This window comes from Somniosus microcephalus, chromosome 27, assembly GCF_052327205.1.
Source record: "Somniosus microcephalus isolate GS21.2 chromosome 27, FLI_Smic_1.0, whole genome shotgun sequence".
Classification (NCBI taxonomy): Eukaryota; Metazoa; Chordata; class Chondrichthyes; order Squaliformes; family Somniosidae; genus Somniosus; species Somniosus microcephalus.
In genome coordinates this window covers 49,246,305-49,257,453 of record NC_141013.1, presented here as the reverse complement: position 1 = coordinate 49,257,453, position 11,149 = coordinate 49,246,305, and the positions used below count along the sequence as shown (strand labels likewise).

Sequence of the window (11,149 nt, the reverse complement as noted above, 5' to 3'; positions counted from 1 at the left end):
GTGGCCATCAACAGGTCCAGGCTGGACATGAGACATTGGGGGGTGGGGTCATGGCATTTTATTTTTTATAAACAATGAGCAGGAATGTAATTTACTTGTATACAGAATGGATTGATTCAAAGTGAAGAATATTGAAAAATAGTGTTAATGTTCCTGCTTGAGGAATCCTTTTCATTGGAATGTGTAACATCGGTTACTGCCGCAAATTCCTCCAATCCTCTCCCGCTGGCCATCACTCGGTCTGGGGAGGGAACACCCTCATTAAATGCTAGAACTGCTCTTTGACGGGCATTCACAATTCACGACATATTGCAGGTGTACCAGGAATATGTGCAATAAAATGAGGAGCCCACACTGAGCGCCTCTGACCCTGGGGCACAGCCAACAGCGATAATGTTCTCTTACTATAAAAGCTTCGGTGAAGGTGTTGACGATGGTTTGGAGTTCGACCTCCAAGTGAGCGCAGGCGCAAGCGTCGTCTGCATACTGTAATTCGACGACCTTGGATCGGGACTGGAGGCGACGGAGGTTGAACAGTTTCCCGTTTGTTCTGTAAATTAGCTCCACTCCAGTGGGGAGCTTACTGAGGGTGAGATGGAGCATTGCAGCAAGGAAGATCAAGAGCGTTGGTGCAATGACACAGCCTTGCTTGACCCCGGTTCGTACGTGAATTGGGTCTGTGGTGGAACCGTTGGTCAGGATCACGGCTTGCATGTCGTCCTGAAGCAGGTGGAGGATGGTGACAAACTTTTGAGGGCAGCCGAATTTGAGGACACTCCATAATCCCTCACAGTTGACAGTGTCGAAGGCCTTTGTGAGATCAAAGAAGGCCATGCCAACACCTTCACCGAAGCGTACAAGAGCATGGGCTAAACATCCGTAAGACAAAGGTCCTCTACCAACCTGTCCCCACCACACAGTACCGCCCCCCGATTATCAAAATCCAGGACAAGGCCTTGGACAACGGGGACCACTTTCCATACCTCGGGAGCCTAATGTCAACAAGGGCAGACGTCGACGACGAAGTCCAACACCGCCTTCAGTGTGCCAGTGCAGCCTTCGGTCGCCTGAGGAAGAGAGTGTTTGAAGACCAGGACCTCAAACTCAGCACATGGTCTACAGAGCAGCAGTGATACCTGCCCTGCTGTATGCCTTAGAGACATGGACCATGTACAGCAGGCACCTCAAAGCACTGGAGAGGTACCACCAACGCTGCCTCTGCAAGATCCTGCAAATCCATTGGCAGGATAGGTGCACCAACGTCAGCGTTCTTGCTCAGGCCAACATCCCCAGCATCGAAGCTTTGACTATGCTCAACCAGCTCCGATGGACGGGCCACATCGTCCGTATGCCCGATACGAGACTCCCAAAACAAGCGCTCTACTCGGAGCTCCGGCACAGCAAGAGAGCCCCAGGTGGGCAGAGGACACCCTCAAAGCCTCCTTGAAAAAGTGTAACATCCCACCGACAGCTGGGAATCCCTGGCCCAAGACCGCACAATGTGGAGGAAAAGCATCCGGGAAGGTGCCGAACACCTCGAGTCTCTTCGCCGGGAGCAAGTGCAAGGAGCGCACGTCAACCCAAGCACCCCACCCACCCACCCCTTCAACCACCGTCTGCCCCACCTGTGACAGACTGTAGGTCCCGCATTGGACTCATCAGTCACCTGAGAACTCATTTTTAATGTGGAAGCAAGTCATCCTCGGTTCCGAGGGACTGCCTAAGAAGAAGACGACTATAAAAGCAAACACATCGCAGCCACTGTGAACAGAATGGGTTGTTTGGATTTACTTCCCCGATGGAAAGGGCAGTACACAGGCACCAAACCCGTGTGTTTGAAAAGAAGAAAAATACAAAGGTTCAGCCTTTTCTGTCTGATCTTTTTGTGAAGCAAGGCTTCGCGAGGTTACAATGGAACTTAAACAAATGATCAAAGGTTCCCGCAAACCTGACCGTTCCGCCTTAAAATATCAGCAGTCCTTTCTCGTCACTTTGGCTTTCTATATTATTTCAATATTTTGAGTAGTTTAACAGAAACAATAAAGATCTATAATTGCTATCTGGTTTGCCTGGTTGTGATTATCACTTGTGATGTGACTTCGCCCTTTGATATTATTCGCACAGTTGATGCGTTGAGATCAAGTAGTTCATCAGTAAAGCCAGGTTGCCCCCACACTCAGTTCGTGCTTTGTACACTGCCGATCCCACTCGGGGCTACATCGACCCTGTCTCCTGTTCATGGTAACGAAGTTCTGCAGCGACTCCAAATCTTCAGAGGACGCAGTTCCTCAGACATCACATCACTGTACACTTCCTGGGAGAACTGCAGTCAGCATTTGCTTTTCTTCGGATACTTTCTGCAAATTAATGTAAATATAATTAACACGAGAAATAATTACGGAAATGTAATTTCCAGCTACATCCTGCGCTAAGTGCTTTTTGCACTCGGACATCATAGAATCATAGAAAGTTACGGCACAGAAGGAGGCCATTCGGCCCATCGTGTCTGAGCCGGCCGAAAAAGAGCTATCCAGCCTAATCCCACTTTCCAGCTCTTGGTCTGTAGCCCTGTGGGTTACGGCACTTCAGGTGCATATCCAAGTACTTTTTAAATGTGGTTAGGGTTTCTGCCTCTACCCCCCTTTCAGGTGAGTTCCAGACCCCCACCACCCTCTGGGTGAAAACATTTCTCCTCAAAACCCCTCTAAACCTTCTACCAATTACTTTAAATCTGTGCCACTGTTTATCGACCCCTCTGCTAAGGGAAATAGATCCTTTCTATCCACTCTATCTAGGCCCCTCATAATTTTATACACCTCAATTAGGTCTCCCCTCAGCCTCCTCTGTTCCAAACAAAACAACTCCAGCCTATCCAATCTTTCCTCATAGCTAAAATTCCCCAGCCCAGGCAACATCCTCGTAAATCTCCTCTGCATCCTCTCTAGTGCAATCACATCTTTCCTGTAATGTGGTGACCAGAACTGCACGCAGTACTCTACCTGTGGCCTAACTAGTGTTTTATACAGTTCAAGCATAACCTCCCTTCTCTTATATTCTATACCTCGGCTAATAAAGACAAGTATCCCGTATGCCTTCTTAACCACCTGATCTACCTGTCCTGCTACCTTCAGGGATCTGTGGACATGCACTCCAAGGTCCCTCTGATCCTCTGCACTTCTCAGTGTCCTACCATTTATAGTGTATTCCCTTGCCTCGTTAGCCCTCCCCAAATGCAATACCCCACACTTTTCCAGATTGAATTCCATTTGCCACTGTTCTGCCCACCTGACTAATTTATTGATATCCTCCTGCAGTCTACAGCTTCCTTCTTCATCATCAACCACACGGCCAATTTTTGTATCAACTGGAAATCCATATAGACTACATGAAACGCACTACCCTCATCGACCCTCCTTGTTACCTCCTCAAAAAATTAAATCAAATTAGTCAGACACGACCTTCCCTTAACAAATCCATGCTGACTGTCCCTGATTAATCTGTGTCTTTCTAAATGAAGATTTATCTTGTCCCTCAGAATTTTTCCAATAATTTTTCCACCACAGAGGTTAGGCTGACTGGCCTGTAATTACTCGGTCTATCCCTTTCTCCCTTTCTAAACAAGGGTACCACATTAGCAGTCCTCCAGCACCACACCTGTAGCCAGAGAAGATTGAAAAATGATGGTCAGAGCCTCCGCTAGTTCCTCTCTTACTTCTCTTAACAGTCCGGGATACATTTCATCCAGGCTTGGGGATTTATCCACTTTCAAAGCTGCTAATCCCCTTAATACTTCCTCTTTCACTGTTTATTTCATCTAATATTTCACACTACTCCTCCCTGATTGCAATGTCTGCATTGTCCCTCTTTTGTGAAAACAGACGGAAAGTATTCATGAAGAATCAACAGTGATGGTGATATCAATCGACTGCAACAGGACATAGAAAGGCTAGCAGAATGGGCAGACAGATGGAATTTAATTTCCTTTTTTTTTTCTCTCTCCCACATGGCAGCTGTCTCCTATCCTGCCAGTACACTTCACACCTAATCTGAGACGTCTTTTGTCTCCACTGTCCTATTACCATCTTGTCTGGTTTTGAATACCTCTTAATGTCTCTTTACTTCTTTTGTTCTATCGCAGCCCTGCCTTCGATCTATTTCACTTCCTTTCCAGCTTTGAAAAAGGGTTCACCCGAAACATCAACTCTAATTTCTCTCCATGGATGTTGCCTGGCCTGCTGAGTTTTTCCAGCATTTTCTGTTGTTATTTTGGAATTTAATAGAGAAGTGTGAGGTGATGCATTTTGGCAGAAGGAACAGGGAGAGGCAATATACGCTTAATGGCACAGTTTTAAAGAGTGTGCAGGGACAGAGGGACCTGGGTGTTAATGTGCATATGCCCCTGAAGGTGGCAGGACATATTGAGAGAGTGGTTAATAAAGCATATGGGATCTTGTGATTCATAAATAGAGATACTGAGTACAAAAGTAGAGAAGTTATGCTGAATCTTTATAAAGCGCTGGTTAGGCCACAACTGGAGTATTGTGTCCAGTTCTGGTCACCACACTTTAGGAAGGATGTGAAGGCTCTTGAGAGGGTGCAGAGGAGATTTACCAGAATGGTTCCGGGGATGGGGGATCTTAGCTACAAGGGCAGCACGGTGGCATAGCGGTTAGCACTGTTGCCTCACAGCGCCAGGGACCCGGGTTCGAATCCGGCCTCGGGTGACTGTCTGTGTGGAGTTTGCACATTCTCCCCGTGTTTGCGTGGGTTTATCTCCGGGTGCTCCAGTTTCCTCCCACAGTCCAAAGATGTGCAGGTTAGGTTGATTGGCTATGATAAAAATTGACCCTTAGTGTTAGGGGGATTAAATACATGGGGATAGGGTGGGATACATGTTGGTGTAGGGGTTACGGGGATCGGGTGGGATATGTGTCGGTGCAGGCTCGATGGGCCGAAATGGCCTCTATCTGTACTGTGAGGATTCAGTGACAGGTTGGAGAAGCTGGATTTGTTTTCATTAGAGCAAAGGAGGTTGAGGGGTGATTTGATAGAGGTGTACAAGATTATGACGGGTTTGGATAGGCTAGACAGAGTAAGGCTGTTCCCACTAGCTGATGGTACAAGGACTAGGGGACACAGATTTAAGGTTTTGGGCAAGAGATACAGGGGGGATGTGAGGGAAAACTTTTTTATGCAGCGAGTGGTGATGACCTGGAATTCGCTGCCGACGGAAGTGGTGGAAGCGGAGACACTCAATGTTTTCAAGGGGAGACTGGATAGGCACTTGAGGGAAATAAACTTGCAGGGCTACGGGGATAGAGCGGGGGAATGGGACTGACTGGATTGCTCTACAGAGAGCCAGCACAGACTCGATGGGCCGAATGGCCTCCTTCTGTGCCGTATGACTCTATGACCCATGTCTTCTGCCTCCACACACAGGTTAGCTTTATTGTCCCTAATAGGCCCTACTCTTACTTTAGTTATCCTCTTGCTCTTAATGTATTTATAAAACATTGGATTTTACTTGCCAATATTTTTTCATGCCTCTTTGCTTTCCTAATTTCCTTTTTAATTTCAACCCTGCACTTTCTATACTCCTCTAGGGTTTCTGCAGTATCGAGCCCTTGGTATCTGTCATAAGCTTCCCTTTTTTTCTTTATCCTACCCTGTATAAGAACATAAGAAATAGGAGCAGGAGTCGGCCACACGGCCCCTCGAGCCTGCTCCGCCATTCAATAAGATCATGACTGATCATCGACCTCAACTCCACTTTCCCGCCCGATCTCCATATCCCTTGATTCCCCTAGAGTCCAAAAATCTATCGATCTCAGCCTTGAATATACTCAAAGACTCAGCATTCACAGCCTTCTGAGGCAGAGAATTCCAACAGGATATAGAAACCCCCTGAGTGAAGAAATTCCTTCTCATCTCGGTCTTAAATGGCCTACCCCTTATCCTGAGACTATGCCCCCTAGTTCTAGACACTCCAGCCAGGGGAAACAACCTCTCAGCATCTACCCTGTCAATCCCCTTCAGAATCTTGTATGTTTCAGTGAGATCACCGCTCATTCTTCTAAAGTCGAGAGTATAGACCCATTCTACACAATCTCTCATCATAGGACAGCCCCCTCATCCCAGGAATCAATCTAGTGAACCTTCATTGCACCGCCTCCAAGGCAAGTATATCCTTCCTTAGATAAGGAGACCAAAACTGTGCCCAGTGCTCCAGGTGTGGTCTCACCAAGGCCCTGTACAATTGTAGCAAGACTTCCTCACTCTTATACTCCAACCACCTTGCAATAAAGGCCAACATGCCATTTGCCTTCCTTATTGCTTGCTGTACCTGCATGCTAGCTTTCTGTGTTTCTTGCACGAGGACACCCAAATCTCTCTGAACACCAACATTTGAAAGTTTCTCACTATTTAAATAATATTGTTTTTCTATTCTTCCTACCAAAGTGAATAACTTCACATTTCCCTACATTTTACTCCATCTGCCACCTTGCTGCCCACTCACTCAGTCTATCTATATCCCTTTGCAGACCCTTTGTGTTCTCCTCACAGCTTACTGTCCCACCTAGCTTTGTATCACCAGCAAACTTGGATACATTACACTCGGTCCCTTCATCTAGGTCATTAATATAGATTGTAAATAGCTGAGGCCCCAACACTGATCCTTGCGGCACCCCACTAGTTACAGCCTGCCAATCTGAAAAAGATCCGTTTATCCCTACATTGGATGATCCTTCTTAAGATATCATCCCTCCTCACAGCTGTAATTGTTTCTTTAATCAATATTATGACCCCCCTCCTTTTTTGTCCCCTTCTCTATCTCATCCAAAAACCCTGTAACCAGGAATGTTGAGCTACCCTTCTTTCAGCCATGTCTCAGTAATAGCTATATCATACTCTATATCATAGATACGTGTCTATCTGTGCCCTCAGTTGAAGTATATACCATTTAGCACTGCCAAACTCCCTTGTTGTCTATTTTCTAGCCTTTGTATCCTCTGCCTACCAAACTCGCTTAGTAATTTTCTGCCTTCCATTTCCAGCTTTGCTTCTCTCCCTTCTGAATCCACTCTCAGGTGCCCATCCCCCTGCCAAGCTAGTTTAAACCCTCCCCAACAGCACTAGCAAACCCTGCTGCGAGGATATTGGTCCCGGTCCTCTTGAGGTGGAACCCGTCCGGTTTGTACAGGTCCCACCTCCCCCAGAAACGGTCCCAATGCCTCAGGAGTCTAAAGCCCTCCCTCCTGCACCATCTCCCCAGCAACGCATTCATCTGCTCTATCCTCCTATTTCTATATTCACTAGCTCGTGGCACCGGGAGTAGTCCGGAGATTACTATCTTGAGGTCCTGCTTTTTCATCTCTTTCCTAGCTCGCTAAAATCTGCCTCAGGACCTCATCCCTCTTTCTACCTATGTCATTGGTACCGATATGGACAACGACCTCCGGCTGTTCACCCTCCCCCCTCAGAATGTCCTGCAGCCGCAGTGACATCCTTGACCCTGGCACCAGGGAGGCAACATACCATCTTGGAGTCACGTCTGCAGCCACAGAAATGCCTGTCTGCTCCGCTAACTATCGAATCCCCTACCACTATTGCTCTTCCACTCTTCTTTCTCCCCCCTGTGCAGCTGAGCGGTGGACTTGGCTCTGGCTGCACCAGTGTTCAGAGCCGGAAACTGGTTAGCAAGCGAGATGCACTCAGGGCATTCCTGCCCTACCTGCCTGGTCCTCCTCTTCTGTCTGGCGGTCACCCATTCCCTCTCTGCCTGCACACTCTTAAGCTTCAGGGTGACCACCTCCAGAAACGTGCTATCCACGTAACTCTCAGCCTCGCGGATACACTGCAGTGACTCCTGCCGCCGCTCAAGCTCCGAAACCCAGAGCTCGAGCACACTTCCCGCACACGTGGTCACCCAGGCCACGAGAAGCGTCCAGGATTTCCCACATGGCACAGGATGTGCACTCCCCAGGACTGAGCTGCCCTGTCATGCCTTTACTTTACAGACTATTAACTAGAAACACTTACCAGCTACTCACCAATCAGCTCCTTCCTTGGTTGTGAAGTCACTATAGCTGTTTTGCAGTAGTTGCTTTTGTGTACTGCCGCCGCTGATACCGCCTCCAATGAGCTGTGCTGCACTCGGTGCTTTTTACACTCGGACTCGTGCTGCACTCGGTGCTTTTTACACTCGGACTCGTCACTCGGACTCGTGCTGCACTCAGTGCTTTTTACACTCGGACTCGTGCTGCACTCAGTGCTTTTTACACTCGGACTCGTGCTGCACTCAGTGCTTTTTACACTCGGACTCGTCACTCGGACTCGTGCTGCACTCAGTGCTTTTTACACTCGGACATGAGGTCCAAGGTGCACACTGGGCCACGACATCTTGGGAAAGGGGTTTGTGCGCGCCTAACTGTAATGATCAATAACATGTCATTCTATAGTGGACACTAGGTGGAGCCGTAGAGCTGTGTATAGCTGTATATATATAAGACTACACTACCCAGCTGTATATATATTAAGACTACATTACCCATGAGGCACTAGGCTACCCACAAGGCAGCAGTCAAGATGGAAGCCTCTACATATACTGTACCTAGTCCACATGTGCTCAATAAAAGGTCTAGCAAAAGCTAGCTGTGTTCATAATAATGTCTATTTATTAATGCACATAACATGGTACCAGGATGGTGAAGATCTGCTGAAAATTGTGAAAAGCGAAATGGAGAATTTGAAGCCACCAGAGCGTTTGAAACTCACAGGAAACATCGACTACAATTGGCAGACTCTTAAACAACAATTCGAACTCTACATTGCAGCCATCGGATTCGGTACGAAGCCAGACGCAAGGAAGATAGCGTTGCTGCTTACGGTTGCAGGCCCACAGGCGATAGAGGTATTTAATACATTTGTATTTAATCCAGCGGAGAACAGAGACAAATTAGACGATGTGCTACAGAAATTTGATGCACATTGTTCTCCCAAAAAGAATGAGACGTATGAAAGATACATCTTCCGTTCTCGGACACAGCAACAAAATGAGACTTTTGATAGCTTTATAACTGATCTGAAACTGAAAGCACAGACATGTAATTTCTCTGAGCTCAAAGCATCCATGATTCGTGACCAGATTGTGTTTGGTATTCATGATAAAAAAGTCAGGGAACGTCTGTTGAGAGAAACCAAACTAAATTTGGAAAATGCGGTGAAAATATGCCAAGCCAGCGAGCTAGCTCGAAAGCACGCGAAGACTTTCAGTGAAATCAATAATGATGCGATTGTAATGAGTGATAATGCTGCTGTCGGTGCTGTGTCCTACAAGGGGAAGAAACGTAGGCAGAACAGAAATGAAAAGCAATCGGAGGATGAAATTTTTAATTGTAAACGCTGTGGTTACAAACACCAGTTAAAACAATGCCCAGCGTTTGGAAAAATGTGCACAAAGTGTAATGGAAAGAATCACTTTGCCAAACAATGCTTTTCAAAAGTAAAAACTAAGAATGGGCAACGAGTTAATGTAATTGAGGACACTGATTTAAGTGAGACATTTTTTGTACGAATGGTATCATGTGACAATATCAAAAAGGATACAGAAAATGTGCAGCCCTCAGAAATGGACAATGCTGAACATAAAGTTAATGCAGTAAAAGAGGACAAATGGATGATCCCACTGCAGGTAAATGGAGCATTAGTTACCTTGAAACTAGACACTGGGGCAAAAGCAAACTTAATCAGTATGAGTGACATTAACAATATGAAAGAAAAGCCCAAAATACAGAAAAAGTCAGTACTACTGAAGGACTATAATGGACCGAAAATAGATAGCTTAGGTGTATGCAGACTTAAAGTGACAGTCAAAGACAAAGTGCATCATCTCATGTTTTCTGTTGTGGCTGAAAGACTTGATTCTCTACTAGGTGACAAAGCTTGTGAGGACTTAGAACTGGTCAAGAGAGTCTACCGTATAAACTGTGCCATAAGCAGACCAGATGACTCGGTGGATTCTGTAGTGAATAATTTCCAGGATGTGTTCAAAGGATTTGGAGTTCTACCATTCACTTACAAGATCCAGCTAAAGCAGGATGCTCAGCCAGTGGTACATGCTCCATGAAGAGTTCCAGCACCCCTGCGTGACCGGCTCAAGAATGAACTGGACAGAATGACCACACTAGGAGTCATCAGGAAAGTCGAAGAGCCAACAGACTGGGTTAACTCCATGGTATGTGTAAAGAAAAACAATGATCTAAGAATATGCATGGATCCAAAGGACTTAAATGCAAACATAAAACGTGAACACTACCAGATTCCCAAGCGAGAAGAAATCACCAGTGAAATGTCAGGTGCCAGATACTTTACAAAGCTCGATGCCTCACAAGGATTTTGGCAACTAAAACTGGATGAAGAGAGCACCAAATACTGTACCTTCAACACTCCATTTGGCAGGTATTGTTTCCTCAGAATGCCTTTCGGGATAATATCTGCATCTGAAATCTTTCATAGAGCGATGGAACACATAATTGAAGGTCTGGAAGGAGTTCGGGTCTATGTTGATGACATCATCATCTGGGGCTCCACACTGAAAGAACACAATGAGAGACTGACTAAAGTGCTACAGAGCATACGCCGGAATGGACTGAAGCTCAACAAAGCCAAGTGTCAGTTTGGCGTCCAGGAAGTCACTTTCCTAGGAGATAATCTATCTGGTAAAGAAATAGAGCCAGATATGGAAAAAGTAAACGCCATACTCAACATGCCCCGAACCACTGACAAAAAAGGAGTGCTACGCATCATGGGGATGATAAACTTCATTGGAAAGTTCATTCCTAACTTGTCAGCCAAGACAGCCTGTCTGCGAGACCTGCTACATAAAACAAATGAGTTCGCATGGACAGAAAGACATGAACAAGAGTGGATAAACCTCAAAACAGTGCTGACAACCACACCTGTACTCACCTTCTTTGACCCAACAAAAAGAATCAAAGTGTCAACGGATGCATCAAAAGATGGCCTAGGTGTGGTCTTGCTACAAGCAGAGGGTGAAGATTGGAAGCCTGTTGCCTATGCCTCCAGGTCTATGACTGATACCGAGTGTCGATACACCCAGATTGAAAAGGAATGTCTAGGCTTGGTAGTT

General features: G+C 46.3%; 1 protein-coding gene across 2 annotated transcripts in view; it reads right to left on the bottom strand.

Moving 5' to 3' along the window:
- Positions 1-1,764: 1,764 nt before the first annotated feature.
- Positions 1,765-11,149, bottom strand: part of ankdd1a (ankyrin repeat and death domain containing 1A) — a 162,493-nt gene continuing 153,108 nt past the window's right edge. For both annotated transcript variants that reach the window (XM_085968938.1, XM_085968937.1), the window contains one exon: positions 1,765-2,357. In XM_085968938.1, coding sequence (XP_085825064.1) covers positions 2,296-2,357 — 62 coding nt within the window. In that variant the 3' untranslated portion in view covers positions 1,765-2,295. The remainder of the gene's footprint in view (positions 2,358-11,149) is intronic.